We start from the raw sequence: 23,456 nt of genomic DNA on the forward strand, positions 1-23,456 counted from the left end.
CTTGAAGGCCATGGACAGAGGTGACTCTAGAGGCAAAGAGGGGTCAGCAGCACTGGGAAGTAATCCCCACCAGGACGGCACGGCCCTGCTGTAGCCTTGGCCTCCAAAATGTACTCCCCCCATCAAAAACCACAGGCAACCTAGAATTTAATATATGTTTATTTGTGTAGTAGGAACACTCAGGTATATAAATAAGGTAAATACTTTTCAATGTACAGTATATCAAGTTCGTACACTTCGTTCAAAAAGAACCTACATGTATTGTTCAACACTAATCAGAAGTGCACAGAGAAAGATCAGCTGTGGCAAAAACACTGATTTAGTGAAACATCAAGGTGGGTAAAGGGCACAGTAGGAGCGCACAAGCACATAACTATCTGAGAGACCAAAGGACTCCTATCAGGCTCCACGCACCCAAGAGCTGCTTTCAGGCTGCAGTGTCTGAGGACATGAACACTGTCAACACCCAGCCTATCCAGTGCAAGACAACTCATGCCACCAGGTCCCTCCATACAAAGGAGGAGCCAAAAATCTGCCCTGGGGGTGCTCTGCCCTGTCTCTATCATTTTGACCTACCCCTCCTGTTTTGGAAGGTATTAAGTATCAATAAATATTAAAATTTGGTATCAGTATCAGTGCTAGATAATTCATGAGCTTCAAATCGCCATGGATGGGTTTTCTGAGTTGTTTCCTGGTCCCCACACCCACAAGACACTGGAGCCCGTCAGTACTCAGCTGGCCTCTGTTAAGAGTCTGTCCTCCGTGCAGAACTCCAGGCCCCTGCTCTGCCCTCTCACTGTCTCAGGAGTCCCTTAGACAAGAACAATTTGCTGCCTCCTAGTCCCTGATCTCTCCTGCTTCCAAGTCCTTTGGTTTCATTGGCCCAATGTCTGCCCAGCTCTTTGTCTTGGTAATCAGCCCCAGACACCCAGCCAGCACACTGTAGGGCAGAAACAGGGCTTACTAAAGCTCCTAGCTCTGTGTACAGAGGATTTCAAAGGAACCCACACACAAAGGACACTCAAAATGCTTGCATGTTCTGCCCACTTTCGTTCTTAACCTCTTTTGTATACTGGTGTTCTTCGGAGAAAACCCAGCAGAACCTGTGCATGAACCTAATGGAGGTGAGAAGGTGTTCCAGTACTGAGGAACGAGATGGCTGTGTGGCTCACACCAGCAAACACAATTTTACTTGAAAAAAAGGGAAGTCATCTAGGAGCTGAGAGCGAGGCCTGCCCAGTGCCTGGGAGAGCACTGCAGGACGGTCCACGGGGTATCCAGCCACCCTCTCCAGATAAAGGGCTGCCTGGGCCTGGTAGATAGCACAAGGAGGGAGGAAGTGTCAGGGGTAGGATACTGAAAAGACACGAGGGCCTCCAGGACAAACCCAGATCAGTAGCTGTTTACTAAAAACCTCCACAACCACTGTCATTATCATCACCCTCCATCATGAACTGAAGGGAAGAGACCAATATTTAAATTCTAGCAATGGGCCTTAGGGGCTCACTACAAACCCAACAGACAGTCCCCAGTGAAGCCATTAGTTCTACATGATCATTCAACCGGCGTAAGAATCCCCTGGATCCCACTGGCCAGAATCATTCCTTCAGAGTAAGGACACCTCTACTTCAACACATCCCCCAACTCCCTTGTCTCCATTCAGAAACTAAGTTAAAGAAACATTTTTCACTTAATCCAGTGCCTGTTCTCCCTTCGTTCATGAATAAGCCACTGAATCCTTTGCTAACCCAGAATCCAAGAGAAACCATCCACACCACCTGTCCTCACCTGCTCTATCCTAATGCCTTCAGGAAAACACAAAAACAAGGCCGACCTGATACCGATTAAGGATACGGGCAGAGCTTCGAGGCTTCCAGCTGACGTAACCTGCTTCAGCACAAGTTTGTTTTCTTCACTCTTCTTGGCCCCTGAAACCATCCAGGAAACTACAGGTTCCTGAGCTGTGTGCACAGAGCTTAGCCAGGGTAGGAGGTGGAGTCCAGAATGAGTCAGAAACAGCTCTCACTGTCCAGAGCAGAGGCACCTCCAGGCAAGAGGAAACGGCCTCTCCCCCATGGGCAGTCCAGACCAAGGCCACAGCAAGTGGACAACTCTCAGCAAGCCACTCCCGCTATGAACTGAGAATTTCTGAACATCCTGAAGCCCTCTTTCCTTTGATCAGGTGTGCCTTCTAAACAATGTGTAAACCAAGATGCTCAAGTAGGGTGCTACAGTTGGACTACTACTCTCAGAAGGACTGTGCGGTCACTTTCCAAACCGTGAGCATCAGGTTGTGTCCAGGGCAGTGGCAGTGTGATAGCCAAGAACCCAGTCTCTGGCATTATACCAGTGTGGGTCAAACTGCCAGCTGAGCTCAAAAAAATTACTATTTATTGAGCGCTTACTATGTGCCAGACACTGAGCTAAATGTTGGCCCACATTATCCCATTAAATCCTCCTGATCAATTTCAGTTCCAACTGGATCAGAGAGGTGGAGGCTGACAGTAGTCTAGCAATCTGCCCACAGCTCATGCTATCCCAGCCTGAAGTCTGTCTTAACCAATGCTCTCAGCCTCCCTCACAGAGCCTCAGTTTCTGCATCTGCAAAATGGGAACCTAATCCAAGTCTGGTTTATGTTTTTAAGGGAATAATGTATGCAAACCTTCTGCACTGTGCTTGGCACATATTAAGCACTGTATGATTACAATCATTAATAAATACACTGATAATGTCATGTTAGCTAGAGAATAAGGAGAAGCAGAGAATAGGCACTGACAGAGGAGTGGGAGCAGGGTCTTTGAACAACAAGTGGATTTGAAACCCACTGGCCATAAAGCCCTGGACTTCACATATTCTACCCCTTTATTCTCATAAATCACCCACATGTCCTAAAACCCTACCACTCTAGCATCCAAAATATTCCTCCTAAATTGCCCTCAAAACGGTAATGTCTGACCTTGGAAAATACAATCTCCATCAAAAAAGTAAGAGCTCTGCCCAATCAAGGGGGCAGTCCTGGTGAGAACAGCCACGTGAGACTAGGAGCCGTCACCATGGTCAACCTGAAGTGAGGAGTGTGGGAAATGGAAGGGGCAGAAAGGTGGGCCACACTCCAATGGAAACAGTGGCTAGTCATCTGCCTGTGAGGATCATGGCCACCTTCCAAGGATGTGGGCTGGGAGAGCCCAGGCTCAAGGGGAAGTAGGCCCAGCAGAGCCCTTAAATGAGGACCCTTCTTCACTACTGGATCCAAACCCTAGCACCCTCTATGGACTGTGCCATAAGGCCCCCATCCAACCCCACAAACTGAGCCAGGAAGTCACAGCTGTTCAACTCCTTAAAAAACTGGAAGCTGGGCAGCCCTGAGGACAGAGATAAAGGGGAAAGGAAGTTGGTTTTGACCATGATTAAAAAAGGAATATGAGGTTCTGACCAAGAATTTGCTGACAGTGTGACCCTGCTGCCCTTTGTGGAGTCCTGTGTTCCAGACAAGTATAGAGTCCATAACCAGCTTACTCTTGTGATGTGTCTATGAAGTTCATCCGGACATCTTCCTCACCCTTACCTGAGAAGAAAAGGAACCCTGGATTCAAAAAAAAAATCACACCCCCCCCCGACTTCACCCCTTTTTCCACATGTAAGCACAGTGTGCACAACCATACACCAAGGTGGAATTACTCTGAAAGACAGAAGACAAAGGTACCTAAGATATTACTAGAACAGGGAGAGATTTGGACAGTGACATACCACATTTGGCAGAGTGATGAAATCTCCCTTGGACATCCACCTGGGCTGGCTTCATAGGGAGCACGCTACAGTCTTCCTACAAAGGACGCTCTGCGCCATGAGTTTTTCACCTTCTCCCCACCCTACACTCAACAGCGGATGGACCTGAGCTTACTGAGACCCACGGTGAGGAGCTGAACTTGGAGATCCGTTCAAATAAGCCCCCTGCCAATTCTACAACTAGCCTACACACAAGTCACAGGGTCTGTGTAGTTTCCCTTAAAATATATTTTCTAGAATTTTCTTGAATAATACAGATCAAGTTATAGGATAAAAGTCCATGTCAAAGTTCACCGTATACAGTTTAAAGGTACACTTCACCCCCCACATCCACTGTAGAACTATACAACATAAAGAATAAATACTTTGTAAATGTGATGACACTATAGCTACTAAATGGTTCCAAATATGAAACAGGCAAAAAAGGAATAAACATAATAAGGCCCAGCTGTCTTCAAGGCTTCACTTTCAGGAGTAAACACAATTGTGTGCTTTTTTGGTGTTGGAAGCATCTAAGAGGGTGGCGCACACCAGCAGAGGGAAACTTCAGAACCCCACAAGCACGGTGAGCAGCCCCAGTGGAACTCACCAGGGATGCCCAGGCCCAGGCCTCCATGTCAGCCCTGGTTAGTTCGTCATCTCCTTATTTCACCAGGGTGAGCTAACAGAGACTGAAGCTCCAACCTGGCAGGGGTCAGGCCTCCTGAGGCTCAGGGGGAGAATGCTGTAACATTTCAGGTGGAGCTGGCTGAGGCACCAGCCATCCTTGTCCTGTGGGGCTCACAGTGTGAGATGGAGATAGTCCCGGCTCCACCTTACTACCCTGCGGAAGCTCTCTCCTGGGAAGGTGTTCGTGGCTCTCTCGGTTACCTCAGAAGGCTGCTGGGAATGTATGGGATACAAATTGCAAAACAAAGCAAAAATCTCTGAATCGGGACTACATACTACTTATGAATACATAAACAAGTGGGACACACATAACTAAGCGTGGAGGTGACAAATACTGGATTCATGACAAGGGAGGGCACACAGTTCCAGTCACATTTTATTTCTGATAAAAAAAAAAATGGGTCTAAAACAGGTTGTGCAAGTCACTAGGATCTGCTTGGGAGCATTTTAAAATAGTCTCTGGAGCTTGTCTGAAAGTGGGAGAAAGAAACACTGTCATACAGACACAAGGTGGCATTGCTCTCCTCTCCACCTGACTGGGAAATTCCTCCTCCACTAGAAAGCACTTAGAGAAATCAGAAAAAAAATAAAACCCCAGCTGCCACTCTAGCCTCTTGCTGACAGCTCTAGTGAGTATCCAGCTTTAGTTCCCCAGGATCCTCCGTCAGTGACCACTTCCACAAAGCAGCCTCAGCTGCTGGCCCCAGACTCCTCCATCCAAAGGCAGCCTGGTTTCAGAGTGAGTCCCTGCTCCTGGGCCCCCACTGAGATACCCCCTCCCCCCTCTGTTCATAAGGACCCCACCACTTGCCCACAATGAGGCCACAAGAGACAAAGGAGGTGCCCTTCTATACCTAGTTTGATGATCCAAGTTCATTCTTCAATCAGAAAACTAGTTTCACTCCTAATCTCTGTTGAAGATTAGTTGCTAAGACACTGACACATCTTGAGGACAAGCATTTAGAAAATACCTGAACGCATTTCCTTTTCGGGTGCCCAGGGGTAATAAGACCTTGCTCTGGGGAATCACAGAACAGTGTAATAGAAGAAGCTCAGAAAATGAGGACCCTAGAGTGAGGCTTCTTGCCCAGGGACACATAGCCAGAATATAAACCTCCAGCATAACATGTTTTGTTCTTAAGGGGACCTTGGGCCCAAAAAATAAAAGCCATGAAGCTGAAACTAAAGTGACAGTTCAGTGAAAAACAGCTGCTTCACACCCACGAGGAGGGATCACACAGATATGTGAGTTCAAACACTGTGAGGGCTCTAGAGTCCCCTGTGGATGCTTCAGTCACCTGGCTGATTATGAACCTTCAGGAGGCAGGAAGGCCAACATTAAAAAAAAAAAAAAAAAAAAAAAAACCCACACACACTTGGGGCCAGAACCAACCAGACTTCCAAAAAGGGGCAACACCGTCTTCCAGGTTCTTCAATACTTTGTTGTAAAAATCCAATGGTTTTACCCCAGTGACTTTCCAACTCAGAGCTGTAGTTTACTCACAGCATAAATCAAACCAGACCAAGGTGCTGAAGCAAGTCCTGCTGTCACTAGCAATGAAAGCAACCATGCCATGGAATAATTTTAACACATCTGTACACCAGGTTCTCTCCCCTGTGCTTGACTGTGCATTGGCCAAAGACCTAATCATTTTCCCAAAGCCCATCTCGCCTTAATGAGTAGGGAAGGGGAAAAATAAATCAGTTTACACAAACAGTAACTACAACAAAAGGTCCCCAGTAAAATACACACTACATTTAAACTGGTCACATTATATAAAAAGTATACATTTAATCTTCAGAATAGCCAGGCCTCTCATAGGTTAGTTATGCCATAGTTTTTAGCAGGACTTTATGGATTCAATGAACAAGTCATGGTATAATTGAAATCATGGTAAGAAATAAGGGTGTTTTAGAACAAACATAGACACATACTTGCCTCAAGAGTAATATATACACAACACAGCAGCTACATGGTGCTCAGCGAGGTGAGTGCAAACCAAAAGCCCTCTCTCCCTGCCTCCGGTTAGGGTCCCCAGTGAGGGCCCCCAGGAAGGACTCAGCAGCAAGTCTACAGCACAAATGCCAACGGCCTCAGCCCTGAAAAGACAAAGTTCACTGGACTGTCCTCCAGGAGACACTGGAGCCTAAATCATGGGAAGGGGGGCTCAGTTACAGTGCTTCTACTGCATACACTTGAAATATTACAGTGTGGGTTTTATCCAGACTATCATAAATAATTTTTCATGCTTTCAAAAATAAAAATAAAAACTAAAACCTTCTTTCAGTCTGAAATGAAGTGAAACCATACATAAAGCAGAGCTTCTTTCAGCCTCTGCAGGGCTTCAGTGTGGACAGAATGCTCCTCTGATCAACAAGCCTGCATTCCTTCAGCCTAGAGAGGGCAACCCTCCACAGCTCCCAGGCAGGCACTGGTAGAGAAGAGCCAGTGAATGCTGTCAAGAACAGCAAGTGTCCAAGCTGTGTGCCCAGCACTAGTGGGAGAGCCACCTAAATGGGTTCACACAGATGAATGCCACTCTCACTGGGTCCAGTAACAGCTTGACAGGGATCACATCCTGAGCTGGGCAACACTGTCTTCCGGGTTGCTCAATACTTCTGTTTAATATACCCAAATGGTTTTGCCCTCATGACTTCTTTCCAACTCAACTACAGTTTACTCACAATCCAAATCATAAACACAAAGACAGTATATACATATTTTTTAACCCACAAATTAAAAAAAAAAAAAAAAAACCCCCCCACCACCAAAAAAAAAAAAGACAGTGAGTTGAAGCTTGTCATTGTCTAAGTCACAGCAGCTGGGCTTGCCTTGGAGACCTGCCCTGCACTCAGTTCTGTTCCTGCTCTCCTGGCCCTGGGTGGCCCCTACTCGTCCTCTGTGGTGGCTGTCAGAATCCCCTTGTCAGTCAGATGAGACTTGAGCGTGTTGAAGATGTGGAGCTGCTGATCTGGTCGCAAGGTCAGGAACTGCTGAATCAATTTGCTTGGGTTAGGGCCTCTGCAACAGAACATGAAGAAACAGCCCTGAGTAGGCCCAGCTGCTTCTAGGGCTTGATTATCCAAACTACTGCTTTGATCTGCGGATTCTCTTCTAAGGGCAGAATGGGGCCTCATGCACAGTGACAACTGAAACTGAGTTCATATTTGAGATGGTTTTTCACTGGAACTTAAATGTAGCCAAAATTCTAGAAATGCACCATACTTACAAAGCTGCCAACTTGGTTCAGATGGAAAGGCACTATACCTGATAAAACTGGCAATGTATACATTGACAAAGGTGGCCATCAGGTACTGGCAGTCAAAGCGATCCATGATGCCTCCGTGGCCAGGAATGGTATTGGCAAAGTCCTGTTTAAGGCAGAGAAGGACAGGCAAGCCTGGCTTCAGTCAACAACCAAACACCAGACTGACAGTCCCACCCCAATGTTCCACCCCAATTTTTTATTCTAGAAAAAATAAGTGAAATAAAAGTCAATATGCATACAAATCCAGCCTTATTACATGTGAAGAGAAATAACTCTTGCTGTGTTAGGTAGTCAAGGGCAAGAGAAGGAACTAAATCAAATGATAAGGCAATTATAGAATACAAGCTTAATAAATTACAAAATGTTCTTTTAAAGAGAACAAAATTAACAAACTGAAAACCAACTGTAGAATTTTCTTAGAAAAAAATATACTTTTGTTTAACCCACATGAATGCAGCACCTGGGTCAAGAAGAGCATGTATCACCAGGGTGCAAAGTCTGGTGCTATGTCGATGGCTGATGGGGTAGGAAAGAGGGGAGGAAGACAGAAGATGGGCAAGGAGAGTGAGATGAAAGGAATAAAGAGGAAACCTCTGCCTACTTTGATTTTAAAGGCTCGTTTGAATCCACTTGCAAAGAACCCGCCAAAGGGGCCGATGAGTGAGGCAAAGGTGGAGAGGGCAATACTGTGAATCTGGAAGGGATACATCCGGACTGTTTTCTAGAAAAAATAAGTGAAATAAAAGTCAAGATGCATACAAATCCATCCTTATTACATGTGAAGAGAAATAACTCTTGATGAAACTAATTACACTGTTTTAAATCAAGAAGAAGAGTAGATTTTTTTCCTTTACATTGTTATAAATTTCTAATATCTGGCTTAATGGAAGACATTAATGTATTCTGTATTCAGGTCAGTCATGGTGGTGCATGCCCATAATCCCAGCTACAAGAGGCTAAGGTAGGAGGATCTTAAGTTCAAGGCCAGCCTCAGCAATTTAGCAAGAACATCTCAAAATATAAATAAAAAGGGTTGGGGGTATAGCTCAAATGTAAAGCACCCCCTAGGTTCAATTCCCAGTCCCCCCATCCCCCCCAAAATATTCTGCATTCAACCTGCTGCAATATTTTGGTGAAAGTATATAAAGAAAATCCAGCCTTACATAGTTCAAAAATGAAGCATATTTTTAGTAGTCTTCTCAAATAATAATGCATATTAACACTACAACAGAATGTGACAGAGGCTGTTTCTTAAAAATTGGATGCAATGTGGAATCTGAAATCCTACAGATTAATTTTTCGTGCTTTCTCACATCATCTGTCTCACACTCTGAATGAAATCTTTTGCCCATGTGTGACTGTGGAACCATGCATTGACCACCTAGAAAATACAGGTTTGCTAAGTCATATAAATCTTCCAAATGTAGACACATTTCATTATCCAATGTCAAAATGTCACCTACTAAAATCACTATGGATCTCATCAGAAAAGTCTTTAAGAAGTAGGAGGCTGTCATGCTTACAGTGGCAGGTACATGTTTCCAAAATACAAACTTTCACTTAGAAGCCAAGTTCTATCATTGGTTAGCATTTGCTGTCATTTTCCTTGAGTGACAGGCTCATTTCGTTCCTTCTCAGAAAAATGTCTGCTAAATACCCAATCTGAAAAGATAGTTTTGCCATTCTTTTCAAATAAAAATTATGTTCCTAGAAAAACACAGATTGTCCATTCCACAACCCAAACAACTGCACATGCTTTTCCTTCAGGCACACAGCAATATTTAGCAGGGAATGTTTTATGCACATTTTCCATTTCAGCAGAGTATTAAAATCGTGTGCACTCAAGGTCAAACTTTAATAAAATTAGCAATTTTACCATTTCATCAAAGATGTAAGAGCAACTGGCTTGTCTGCATTGTAAGGGGGTAGCATGAAGAGGGTACTGCCTGCCAGCCCTATTTGTGCCGCTGCCTTAACTCATGCCTAGACGCTGGCCGTTTTCCCACCTGCTGTTTTTGTACCATCATAGAGAATGTGAGCAGAGTGGAAAAGGCACATAAATTCATTGTAATATTATGAAAGCAGTTGGTACCTGAAGGATCCCTCTAAAGGAGCCCACAAAACACTGAGAACCACTGCCCTAAATGTAAAGTGAAGAGAAAGGTCTCCTGCCCTCACCCCAAAGCTAGTGGCTCTGGAGGGTAGGTGGTGGAGGGGGCTCCTCTTTGCAGTCATATCCCACCCATTCACCCCCTGTGAGTGGCACATACCCAGCCAATGACTGACTGGATCACTCCAGGAATGTTGTACTCCTGCAGGCGGAACAGGTCCGAGGGCTCACAGTCCACAGTGAAGCTGTTGGTGTCGTTGTTGTACTCCACAGGGCACACAAAGCACCTGTACCCAGACATCACGTAGGACAGCTGAGAATGAGGGAGAGAGACACAGGCATGAAGACGAGCTGTGTTCATCAGGATGGCCGACATCTGGCTTGGACACGTCTGTTCCTCAGTGTCCACCATCCTGCTCACTGCAAGCTATGTGCAAAGTCAGAGGTTCATGTTTTACCACATGTGCATTTTACCTGAATTTTTTTAATAAAAGAGGTTTATGCTCACTGAGGTCTCACTCAGATGTGCCCAAACACATGGACCCTGAAAAGGAATTTAACTACAAGACATTTCTTCCCATTTGGGGGAGCTCTAATCTATTGTCTCAGGATCTCTAAACTCAATGACAACTGGAGGGAGGTCATGGGAATATGGTACAATGACAGCAGCCAGCCAGGAGAAAGAAGGCTAGACATAATAAAGCCAGGGGACAGCAACACTAAGGGACAGTCAGGCAACACTAAAAAAGGGAGAGACTGGCCTCAAGGTCCGAGGCAGGAAGTGGTGTCCTTGAAAGGGATGAAAGGGGCTGAAAGATCATCTACCTCTGGCAGGTTATAAGTAGGAAAAATTCAGGGCTGGAGAAGCTTATCTCACCTCAGCCCTTACTCTTGGGTGTCACTCACCCTGATCTTGAAATACCAAATGCCTGGACAAGAACATTGTCTGCTCAAGTATCACCATGCCTAGGGATGAGAAGTATCACCATGCCTAGGGATGAGAGGGTTTACAAGGTTGCTTATCTCACGACTGCCAAAACCCTGCCTGGAAACTGGTGGGTAAAGAACAGCCAGCACCACTGTACCCCTCACAGAGTGTTCCATGCTCATGCATCTCTTTGGGGCAAGGTAATCAGCAGGACAGAGTTCCTTGTCTAGCGAGACACACTCCCTAGCCCTGCACAGGCCTTTGAAGTGTGGAGTGAGGCCTCTGTCCCCTTTGCCACCCGGCTAGGAACCTCCACCTACCAGAAGGCCGAACACCACAGTAGCAAAGAAACCCCCAATGAAGCCTTCCCAGGTCTTCTTTGGAGAAAGCTGTGGACAGAGAGCACATTCTTAGCAAAGGATGTCAGTGACTCAGGCTTTGGAAAGATTACTTGTGAAAAATATCTCTGTCATAAAACCCCTATTCTTAACCAGATATGAAAAATTATGCTGTATCTGTGTAATAAGAATTGTAATGCATTCCGCTGTATTTTTTTTAAATCAATTAAAAAAAAAAAAGAAAAAGAAACCCTATTCTTTTAACCACATTACCTTCTAAAATTTCCAAAACATGGCTTCCTTTTTCCCTAAATTATACCCTTCAGTTTCCTGTTTCAAATATTCTTATTATTAAACTACGTACTAATTTAATCACAACACACAAATCAGATCAAAGCTCTGAGAGTGTGCTTTAAGTCTATAGAAACATTTTGTTATTTTTTTTTTTTTTAAATGAGTAGTTGTCAATGTTTTCTTTTGGCTTTTCCCTTACAATTAATTTACTACCAGTCTACCCCCAGGGGCACATGGTTACACAGCCACAGTGCACACCAGCTAGATTTCCTTCTGTCTGCCACATTAACCTACTCATGTAGAAAGCACCATCCTACCCTCATGGTGATATTTTATGTTAGGGTGATCGTTTACCTTGATGAGTGGAGTCCGACCAAAGAAAAAGCCAAACATATAGGCCATGATGTCATTACAGATCACACAAGAAATGGGGACAATGAACCTAGGAAACAAAACAAAGTGAGAATCAACTCTACCAAGATGACAGTACCTCAGTAGTCCACCAACAATGCCATTCATAAATTCCAGAACCAAAAAGCTGATAGTGCTTTTGTAACCTATTGTGGTATAAAATACAAAGAAAGTAAACACCAAAATCCATACAAATTACTTGATACACAGCAGGCATTAAAATGTTTACTGAATGACTGCTGAATAAATAGAGTATCTATAAATGTCATTCTATTCTTTTTTCATTATACAGTAATATATACACATAATACAAATATAAATTGTAAAAGGAGAAAAATTTTTTTTCCTTCTTCCCCCCCATCCCTATCTCCAGTCTCCAAAATAACCACTTTTACTCTTACCTAATTTTTTTCGAGTAGTTACCTGTACATTTCTAAAACAAATATATATATATATATATCTATATATATATATATCTACTTGGTAGCTAACTTACTTTTTTCACTGCTTATTTCTAGCACTCGTGTGCCCTACTTTTCCCTAGGACTACCCTTGGAACAAAACCCCAATATGCACACCTATATTTCTTCTTTGCCCTCCTCTTGATAAACCAATCACCTCCACCATGAAGACAGGTGGTGTTTATACTCATACCATCTTCTCTTTCCTCACTCTCCACCCTCAAGACACTTTTTAAAGTTTTTCTATTAATTTAAAATGATAGAAATAAATCTTGATTTCCTGGCCCAGCAACTATGGGCACGATTTCCTAACTTCCTGCTTGAGGGAGAAATTTGGAGTGTGTGAACCCTTCTCACTCTATCTTCCAGACTCCACATTATTTACTTTGTCCAAGGCTTGTAGAACAGTCTCTATAACAATGTACTATAACAATGATTAAACCTTCACTGGAAACTTTTTTGGGGTGGGGACGGTACTGGGGATTGAACTCAGGGGCACTCAAACACTGAGTCATATCCCCAGTCCTATTTTGAATTTTATTTGGAGACAGGGTCTCACTGAGTTGCTTAGTTCCTCACTAAATTGCTGAGGCTGTCTTTGAACTCACGATCCTCCTGCCTCCACCTCCTGAGCCACTGGGATTACAGTGTGCAACACCACACCCGGCCTTCACTGGAGAATTTAATATTAGTCACTATAGATTCAACTGACTTGTTTAGCCATGAATCTGAGGACTTAGCACATGCTACTCTTAAGAAATGCATAATAAGGGGGCTGGGGTTGTGGCTCAGTGGTAGAGTGCTAGCCCTAGGTTCGATCCTCAGCACCACATAAAAATAAATAAATAAAGATATTGTGTCCAACTAAAAAATAAATATTAAAAAAAAAGGAAATGCATAATAAGAACACTGAAATTTGAAAAGGATATAGTGCCTACTCAGGCCTTTATAATTGTTTTAAATATAATAATGCCCAAAGCTAACATTTATATGAGCTAATTAATCTCTTTAGATTTGCTGACTTGTCAGTTCCTCAGGAGGTGAATGTAACTACATTCTAACTCTAACATTTGAAGAGAGAGGCAGTCTGGATGTGACCCACAATACTTAAGCATGTCTCTCATTACCTGAAGATGTGCCTTTACCTTTCCACTAAGATCACCTACCTTCTTAGTCATTCTGCTGATTCCTATCAATGCTGACACATTTCCTGTTAAAACCACTATGCTTCTAAAATTAAATCTACTCAGTAACAGTATAATGTTCTTCTGACACACTGCCAGATCCTACCTGCTAATATTTTATTTAGGATGGTTCTTGCTTCTTCCTCATCAGCTTTGGTGTGTTAGATAACATTCAGCTATTAACCTGACTGGTCCCATTTCTTTCTTCCAAGGTGTTGAATTTACACAATTTTCAAAGCTCTTCTATAGTCACTGATATATTCAAGTTTGTTTATAACTATTAGCAGTTCACAATTTTCTAGGAACTCCTGAATATTCCCTCTAGGTTTTCAAATTTCAGGTTGCTGTACACTTATAAATTTTGATCAAATATCCCTGTACCTGTTAGTCTAGAACAGATTTTTAGAATTTAGGTACTGACCAGCAGCATCAGCATCACCTGGGAATGCACTAGAAAATCCAAAATTTCAGGCCCTACCCCAGATCTACCGAACCGGCCATATGTGTTGTAACTAGCTTGAAGGCTATTCTGAATAGCTCAAGGTGAGAACTACTGGCTTGGAAGGGAAGGCAGGGGTTCTCAGCCTAGGTGTATGTAAGAAATACCCACAAAATAAGAGGGAAAATACTTCCTGCTGCCATCACTCACCAGATCATTCCTTCAAACAGATTGTGGATAACGAGATGCGACTGAGTTACAACAATCAGTAATGTTACATGGGTCCACCCAAACTGTAAAAGAAGAAAAACTATCAAGTTTACCTTAGAAATAACTTTAAAGAACAGAAAACTGATGACAAACAGAAAAAAGATCTGCTTCTGTACCTGACTTACTGGAAGTAAAAAGATACAGAATAGGCTGCTGAGAGTAACACTTTGTCCCTCCCAATAAGAGTCCCATCAAAAGCAAGTACTGGGAGTAGGGTTGTGGCTCAGAGGTAGAGTGCCTGCCTAGCATGCATGAGGCACTGGGATTGATCCTCAGCACCACTTAAAGTAAAATAAAGGTATTGTGTCCACCTATAACTAAAAAATAAATATTAAAAAAAAAAAAGCAGGAGTGGCTGGGCACAGCGGAGCATGCCTGAAATCCCAGCAACTTAAGACGCCGAGGTATGAGGATCACAAGTTAGAAAACAGCCTCAGCAATTTAGTGAGTCCCTGTCTCAAAATAAAAAATAAAAATATAGCTCAGCAATAAAGCACCCTAGATTCAATCCCCAATACTAAAAAAAGTAGGGACTGGATAGCCCAATAGTGAGTCCTATGCTCTGACGCATGGGTACTTTTTTTTTCATAGTATTTACTAAACTCTTAGGGCACTCAGAGAGATGGTCTCAAGGTTCCAGATACATACAGAATAGATCACATTCCAGAATTTTGATGTCACAGAAAGCATGAAAAACCTGTTGAGTTTCTGCAGCTCTTCAATTAAAACAAGAATTCATTTTCTCTCTCCTTCTCCCTCCCTCTCCCTTCCCTTCTCTCCCTTCCTCCCTCCTTCTTCCCCCCTCCCTCCCCCTCTCCCTCTCGCATGCATATTCTTTCTCTCTCTCTCTCTCTCTCTCTCCCCTCCCCCCTTACCATGTAGAACTGCAGTCGGTAATGCTTCTTGACCAGACTCAGTACAAACATGCAGAATCCTAGTTTGGAGGAAGAGAAAGGAGTTAAATAAATCACACTCTATGTTTACCTTTCTTCTAGTCATTTCATTTAGCTGTGTTAAATGGCCCTTTAATTTTTTCACAGGAGTTAACCAATGCATAATTTCAAAGACAAGAGCAGAAAAACTACTGCAATAGCCCTGCAGTTTTAATTCTAGATCACAGAAGAGGTAACTGAGACTGTATTGCCAACTATAATTCCAGGTACTTGGGAGATGAGGCAGGAGAATCTCAAGTTCAAGGCCATCCTTGGCAATTGAGCAAGACCCTGTCTCAAAAAATTACAAGGGCTGGGCGTGGTGGTGCATGCCTGTAAACCCAGCACCCCAGAAGGCTGAGGTAGAGCACGTTCAAGGCCAGCCTTAGTAACTTAGTGAGGCCTTAAGCAACTCAGCAAGACCTATTTCAAATATTAAAACAAACAAACAAACCACACACACACACACACACACACACACACACAGGAGGGGGCTGAGGATGTAGTCCAGTAGCTAAGCATCTCTGGGTTCAATCCCTGGTACCAAAAAATAAATACAACTAAAAAATAAAAAGTGATGTAAGTTCAGTGGTAAGAGCACTTGCCTAGCATGTTCAAGGCCCTGGTTCAATCCCCAGTGTCACAAGAGAAAAAGAAAGATTAAATTCCTTGCCCACTGAGGTTATGGAGTCTTTTCAAAGGTAAATCTAGTGAAACTTCCATCACACTGCAATGTTTCTCAAGGTTGCTTCTATGAAGACTTCCCTAAAAGATAGTCACTAACTGAATGATTTTTGTTTGTCACACTGCAGAATTTCAGCCAACAAGAGAGTTGAGATAAGGCCACACATGCTCCACTGGTCCTCATAAGGAGGCTGATACTCAAGCAGGTGGGACAGACAGCCATGACCATCCCCATAACCGCAACTCCCTGGGTCTCAATTTCTCTTAGAGCTATAACAGCTCAATGTATGACCAAGTCCTCAGCTTGCTCCCCAGCACAGTCCCAGTTATAAAACTTTAAACAAGAATCCCCCAACTCGGGATTGGGGTTGTAGCTCGGTGGGTAGAGGGCTTGCCTAGCATGTGTGAGGCACTGGGTTTGATTCTCAGCACCTTATATAAATAAATAAAAAATAAAGGTCCATCAACATCTAAAAAATATATATATATATAAATAATTTTAAAAGAATTTCCCAACTCCTTCTCCACAGACAGATGAAAACAATACAGACACAAGAACTGGTGAAGCAATTAATGCATACCTGTTAGATAGAGGGTAAAAGAAATGAATCGATGGTATTTACTGAGAATCCGCAAAGGCTCCTCTCTCTGGACCAGGGTGAAGAAGTAATCCGTCACTGTCTCGCCATAGAAGAAATAGTTTACACACAGTAGAAAGTACCTAGAAATGAAGACAGGGCAGTGCCGCAGGAGCACATGCAGCCTCTCCTTTACAGCGAAGCCCTCAGAAAGCACAGAAGAAAGGACAGAGAGCAGCAGCCCGATCTGCCTGGAGACCCAGAGATAGCTCACAGAGGGACGAGCAGATTACGGTTCCCTGCTCTCCGCTAAGTAGGTGAGCAGTTCATCTAAAAACTTGTGGCAGCTTTTATTAACTTTCCCTTTTCACAAACTTAGGATTTGGTTTTTGCCCCTCTTGTGGCATTCCCATATCTAACCTGAGAATCCTCTAAAACGTGCCTCACTCTGCCTCCCCAGACTCTATCCCGCTCTACCCACACAAAAATTCCTCTTCTATCAAAAAGGTCCATCCTCTCCCTTCCTCACCTGGAACATCCTCTTCACTTATTCATTTATTCATTCATTGCTCAAACACCATTTTCTTCATAAAACCTTACATGGTCTAACAAGCTATCTACCTCTCCATTTATTTCTAAAGCAAGTAGTCTAGTCTTTGCTCATTTCACTAGGCAGTTAGTTATCTCGGGGCATCTCCCACTTGGAAGCCTGGCTCTGACACATACGCTTTCACTAGATTAACTCTGCACTTGTTTACATCCTCTTTCAAGGGAGTTCTGTGAGGCAAGAAGTCATGGCTCACATCTTGTGTAGTAGCCTCCATGATGATTCTGAGTATGAGACCAGGCAGAACCACCCCAAGCCTGAGGATTCAAGGGAGAGAAGGGAAGAGACATTTTCTCTTTCCTTCTTTTTTAAATTGTGAAGTTCAAAAACTCATATTTAGGGATGGAATTGTAGCTCAGTGGTAGAGCACTTCCCTTGCAAGTGTGAGGCACTGGGTTCAATCCTAGCACCACATAAAAACAAATAAAGGCATTGAGTCCATATACAACTTAAAATTTAAAAAAAAAAAAAAAAATTCACATTTAGTTTATTTTCTGTTCATGAAAAAGTCTTTTGGAAAGTGACCACAGCTAGAGGTCAGGCCTCCTGAGTATATTAACAAAATTCAAAACACAGCTGTCCTCCTATAGAACAGCCACAAGAGAGACCTACATCTTAACTGCCACAATGGAGACCTACATCCTAAGCCAGGGAGCAATCACAGATTCATCTGGAGGCTGGGAGGCAGTGTGTATTGTTGGGTGATAGGGAGATATCATGGAAGGATATGTCCAGCCTAATTCTGAGCACATCAACTCCCACAGTCATGACCAAGTTGCGGGGCACAAAACCCTATTGTGCAGCCCACTAAGTCACAAATAAACTGGGGTTCCAGCATAGTGGGGTAGAAGAGTCTATGTTTGCTATCAGTCTTCTCAGAACTATGTGATGCTCTGCTCAAATGTCACCACTTGAAAAGAGTGTGGTCAAGAAAGCAAAGTTTCTAATCAGAAAGGAGTCTCAGATATCATCTGCAGTACAGTTCTTTATTTTGTTTTTGCTTTATAGCAGCCAAGTCCTTTTCTAGAGAAGGAAAAAGCAGAGTTTCTCTGGAAGAGTCCAGATCCTGTGCTTTCAGTTTCATCCTGCTCATACTAGCACCCTGAGTACCTCCAAGGAAGTAGAACTCCAATCCCACCATTTGAAAACAACTGAGGAAAGAGTCTTAACCATCTGTTTTAGTGATGGCGAAACCAAGTTCCCAAGACAGCAATATATGCAACCTGACAACCCCAAAGACCCGAGGGGAATGCTGGGATGCTACAGCATGAAAAATATACTGAGCTAGAAAGCTGGAGGGGCCAAATACTATTCCTGTCCCTAAAGTCTAGGAACCCCAATACCACTGCAAATCCTCTCAGACAGCCATCTGATTTTTTTCTGAGGAAGATTCCAGACTCCTAGTAGCTACTGAAGACTCAAAACAGCCACAAAGTTTGGTCTGTGAAAGGCTCAAAGGTTTTGTACAAGTCTAAGGCGGGCACTGTATCGTGTCCCACCATCAATGTAAATACATGCCACCAAACACATCATCTAAATCAGGTAAGGGGCCCTCTGGGTCAGAGATCTTACCAGCTGAGGGTCCTGAACCAGGGCAGGTCATAGGAGTGGTAGACATTGTAGCCAATAGTGATTATCTCATGGAAACACTTAATCTGAACACACATTACCTGCAAAACACAGAAGAATTAGAACACTCTTCTTATTATCTTCAGAAACAAAAAACAACAGGTCACAGGTCCTAAGCAAAACCACTAAATAAAAACTTCAGTTTTCAGGATGATCCCACTCCCCTCCTCCTCAACACTATTCCACAAGGCAATGCTCTGTCAGAGGAAGTAGCTTCACATGGCTGACGTTCAGATTAACTTTTTATTCTAGAACCTCCCAGGACTCAAACAATTGTGTCCCCATTTGATTTTGGTAATAAATATTTGAAAAACCCCAACTGCTCTGCTCAGCAGCCAACTCTCATCATCTGGCCCTTTCCATAACAGCAGGAAGACCAAGAGCAGCGCTGTGGACTGCGACTTTTTAACAAAAGCTCTAAGCACTCAAGTGAGGTTCCAGAAGAGCAGGAAACAAAACCAGGAATCACAGAAACACACAGCCAGGGTCACAGTTAAACTGTAATAATAAATTCAATATTAAAAACGAAGCGAGGGCTTGGGGGCTCAAGGGGTAGCGTGCTCGTCTGGCATGCGCGGGGCACTGGGTTTAATCCTCAGCACCACATAAAAATAAAATAAAGATGTTGTGTCCACTGAAAATTAAAAAATAAATATTAAAAAAATTAAAATAAAATAATTTAAAAAAGAAAAAAAAACAAAGCGACATCTTTAACTACAAATAACTGGCCTATGCCAGTAACCTCCAGTTAGCTACTGAAAGATGAGAAGTCACAGATGGTCTAAGGCTTAGAAGTATTCTGAGGAGCCTGAAGCCTCACTGAGTTCCAGAGTCAACCCAATATCTGGCACTAAAGACAATAATCCTGTAGAACAAACAAAATGTAAAACTAAAATGACATGCAAATGGCACTTACAATCATCATTAAAACCATTGGTCCCAGGTAAATGATGATGAAGAAAAATGCAATCATGGCCAAAGACAGGATGCCTCTCACCCACCAGTTCTTCCATCTAGGTGAGAAACAGGGGAAGGAGAAAACGCCAGTTAGGAGCCCAGAAAGAATTACAGCACAAACCTAAGGGAAACGGCTCTTTCTGAGTCTGGTGGGCCCTGGGCTTAATTATTATCAGGCTATCTCCTTTACCTTGACAGGCATTGTCACAGGCTGGTGGAGAAGAGCATTAGTACCAATGCATCTCACCCACAACCAAACTCAGTAGGTGCTCCAGGGCCTACAGAAAATATGCCCACCTTTCGTCTGAAGTAAAGATCAGGCAAAAAACAGAGATGTAATGCCCACAGCTTCTGCATCTACTTGGATGACTTCTATGGCCATCTAGCTAAAGAAAAAACTCTGGGCATTTTCCTGCAACAGAATTCCACAATTCCACACTGCACTTCCCTGTATTATCACACTGATGGTAATAATATTAGGCAAAGACAATAACAGCTATGACTAATAAACACACTAATAAACTTGGGTTTTTTGTTTTGTTTTGGGTTATTTGGTACTTTGGACTGAACACAGAGATGCTTTGCCATTGAACTACATACTCAGCTCTTTTCATTTTTTGAGATAAGGTCTCACTAAGTTGCTGAGGCTGACCTTAAACTTGTGACCCTCCCAACTCAGCTTCCCCAGTAGCTGAGATTAACAGATGTATGTCACCATGCTCAACCTGCACAAGGCATTTTTATAAGAATTTTATATATAATATTAATTCAATCCTCAACACAACTAGCTTTTTACAATTTTAAAATAGATTTTAATCCAAATGGTATTTTTTTAAATTGACACATAATATTCATACATATTTTACTGAAGAAATAAGAGGAACAGGTCACATAGCTAGCAAATGGTGAGGCTAGGACTAGAGTCCAGGGGTCTGGATCCAGGCTCCATGCCCTTAACCACTGCATAATACAGCTTCTCCAAGGGACAAGGTGGCAGGCCTGCATAGGAATGCTTTTAGATAATGCTTTGGGGGTCATATAATTTGTGTTTTTCATCTATTCACAAAACTGTTTTTAGAAGGACCAACTTCTCAAGAGCCAAAAATTTTACCCAAGGATTCAAATAAGTTGAAATGTTTCCCACCTTTTCCTGGAGAACTTAAGGAACTGTTCATAGTGGAAGTATATGAAAGAGAGAAAACGAAACCTTGAACCAGAAATCCTAAGACCTAAAGTATTCCATGGCATACTAAACATAGTGCATGTTAAACATAGTACAAAGACCCCATAAATACCTGCCTCACTGAGCCACATTACCTTGAAGACAAATTGGAAAGGGCTCTGTTGAGGACCTCTGGGGTGTCATCTACGGAGGTTGGCGGGGGAACTGGTTCCGCTCGGCTCTCACTGTCTGATGCAGTCTCTCCATCTACCTTTGCTTCTGACTCTGATTCCTACGTGGCAGAAACACAGAAGAGGAAACAATCAAAAATGCCAGACTATTGAGAAGTGTGTACCTCTCCTGAGAGAGCTTTGTGAAAAGACCCCAAACAGGGCCTGGCAGTCAAGTAAAAGAACAGATGGGACACACAGCAATCTCAACAGTGTTCTGATATATGCCAAGGTGGCCGCACTCTGTTGGAAGAGAAGCATGCATCTACACCACATGCAATCTGTTTAAGCCCCCTGGGTGGGGGATACAAGAGAGATCAATTGTAGTCAAAGAAGGCAAAAAAGAGGCTGTGATATATTTCCTGGGAGCTTATCCCCGAGCCTGCACTGGCATAGGTGGCCCAAGTGTATCCCCAAAAGCACTGGGCTGTAGGCGCTCAGGAAAATCCACCCATCTCTGAAAAATCCTCTCCACCAAGACCTGACTTTCACAGGGCACCACCTCTGCTCTGCCATGGCACACTATAGACTCTCAGGACTGCCACAGTGGCCAGCAGCGCTGACGAGATTCTCTCAGAGGAAACCCAGTGTGTGGGCTTTTTCCCCCAGGGATACACAATGCCTCAAAGTCCTGAGTGTGACCTCTGGACTTGGCAAGAACATCCTGTGAGAAGACCACCAGTGTGGAAGCCACACCTACTGGCTCACTCAAATCAAAGCTTGGCTAGACTGGTGCAGCTCTGTCTTCTGCCTGCCAACAGACCCTGAGCATCAGCAGACTCTGCAATGTCACTCACACAGAGCTGCCAGACAGGCCCCACCACAAATGAAACACCTTCAGGGACTGACCCTGCCCCCCAACCTGGGGAAAGGGCCAGAGCCATGCCAATCACAAACTCCACCGAGTATCAGGCTACTCTGAACCATCCTACTTCAGAGAGATTTGGGGGATTTTTTTGTTTGTTTTTTATTTGTACCAGGAATTGAACCCAGGGGCACTTAACCACAGAGCTACATCCCCAGCTCTTTTTTTATGTTTTTGAGACAAGGTCTTGCTAAGTTACTTAAGGCTTCACTAAGTTGCTGAGGCTGGCCTTGAACTTGCAATCCTCCTGCCTCAGCCTCCTGAGTTGCTGGGATTGCAGACATGTACCACCATGCCTGGCCAGTAACTTTTTTTTTTTTAATGTGGGGACTGAACCCAGGAGCATTCAACCACTGAGTCACATCCCTAGTCCTTTTTATTTATTTTAGAGACAGGGTCTCGCTAAGTTGTTTAGAACCTTGCTAAACTGCTGAGGCTGGCTTTGAATTTGTGATCATCCTGCCTCAGTCTCCCAAGCTGCTGGGATTACAGGCATGCACCACCACCATGCCTGGCCCAGAAGAACTAAATTTGAATTTCCCCAGTGACTAACACATGATATTAGCACTATTTGAATGTATATTGGTCATTTGGGTATCTGCTTTTTTGAAGTGTTTTTCAAACTACTGGTCAGTTCTTTCTGCTGAATTTTCTGCCTCTTTTTTTATATTAATTTGTAGAATTTGTTTATGATCTCAGACTTCAGTACTTTCTGTCAATTTGTTGATTTAACCTGATGTTCTCCTAACCCTCAGACCTCTTGCCTATCAGAGCTGGCCACAATGCAAACTTCTTTGTAACTGTCTCCCCCAGATAACCATAAGCTCTCTTAAGACTGGAACACAACATTTTGTTCTCATTATTTCCCCAACCCTGGCCCACAGCCAAATGTTTACTAATGGATGGAAGGATGGAGAAAGACAGGAATTAATTCCAGGTATGGTAAAGAGAGATTCAGTTCCTGCTCTGACAAATCTACTTCTAAGTTAATTTATACCATAGAGGGCCTTAGCTAAAGCAGAGTGCTGTTACAAAACAGAAAGCTGGCTTTGGCTTTAGATATGTCCTCCTCAGTAGGGAGGGAGCCACAACTTCTGCAAACTAGAGCCAGGTGGCTCTGGACAAGTGATCCATATTCCTTTGTACTTTGGTGTCTTTATTTTAGGAAAGAAACCTAGTTAAGGGCTCTCCTTAGGTGGAGGGATTCTCTAAAGAAAGATAACAAAACTTCACAGCTCCAGAGGTTCTGAAACACAACAACACCTCCAGGATTGTCCCTCTCCAGGTAGGCAAAAGGGAAACCAGACATTGAAAATGGCTTCCTGGTCTTGTAATTCTCTTTTCCATTTTGCAGTATTGGGGATCAAACCCAGGGCATTGCATATGCTAGGCAAGTGCTCTACTAACTACATCCCCAGCCCCCAATTTCCATTCTTAAAATTCATACTCACACCCCACCTGCAACCACTAATACTCCAAGGTAATCATGCTGCGTGATTATCTAACTCTGACCTCTAAACTTCGGGCCTTCAAAATGAGAGCACCTAAGCCGCCCCCCCCCCACACACACACACACAAAGTTGCCACAAATGTGTTCCAGTAGCATCCAGAAGCCATAGGAACTAAGCCCAAGCACAACAGGCAAGAGAGCA

At 43.4% G+C, this 23,456-nt stretch overlaps 1 protein-coding gene across 1 annotated transcript in view; it reads right to left on the reverse strand.

Moving 5' to 3' along the window:
* Positions 1–5,169: 5,169 nt before the first annotated feature.
* Cds2 (CDP-diacylglycerol synthase 2) overlaps positions 5,170–23,456 on the reverse strand; it is a 59,216-nt gene continuing 40,929 nt past the window's right edge. The window contains exons 2-13 of the mRNA XM_026385775.2: positions 20,865–21,001; positions 19,507–19,603; positions 18,534–18,631; positions 16,358–16,497; positions 15,036–15,094; positions 14,101–14,183; positions 11,750–11,837; positions 11,084–11,152; positions 9,996–10,148; positions 8,327–8,446; positions 7,725–7,828; positions 5,170–7,478 (exon numbers count right to left, since the gene is read on the reverse strand). Of these exons, the coding sequence (XP_026241560.1) occupies positions 7,346–7,478; positions 7,725–7,828; positions 8,327–8,446; positions 9,996–10,148; positions 11,084–11,152; positions 11,750–11,837; positions 14,101–14,183; positions 15,036–15,094; positions 16,358–16,497; positions 18,534–18,631; positions 19,507–19,603; positions 20,865–21,001 (1,281 nt within the window). The 3' untranslated portion in view covers positions 5,170–7,345. The remainder of the gene's footprint in view (positions 7,479–7,724; positions 7,829–8,326; positions 8,447–9,995; positions 10,149–11,083; positions 11,153–11,749; positions 11,838–14,100; positions 14,184–15,035; positions 15,095–16,357; positions 16,498–18,533; positions 18,632–19,506; positions 19,604–20,864; positions 21,002–23,456) is intronic.

This window comes from Urocitellus parryii, chromosome 6, assembly GCF_045843805.1.
Source record: "Urocitellus parryii isolate mUroPar1 chromosome 6, mUroPar1.hap1, whole genome shotgun sequence".
NCBI lineage: Eukaryota > Metazoa > Chordata > Mammalia > Rodentia > Sciuridae > Urocitellus > Urocitellus parryii.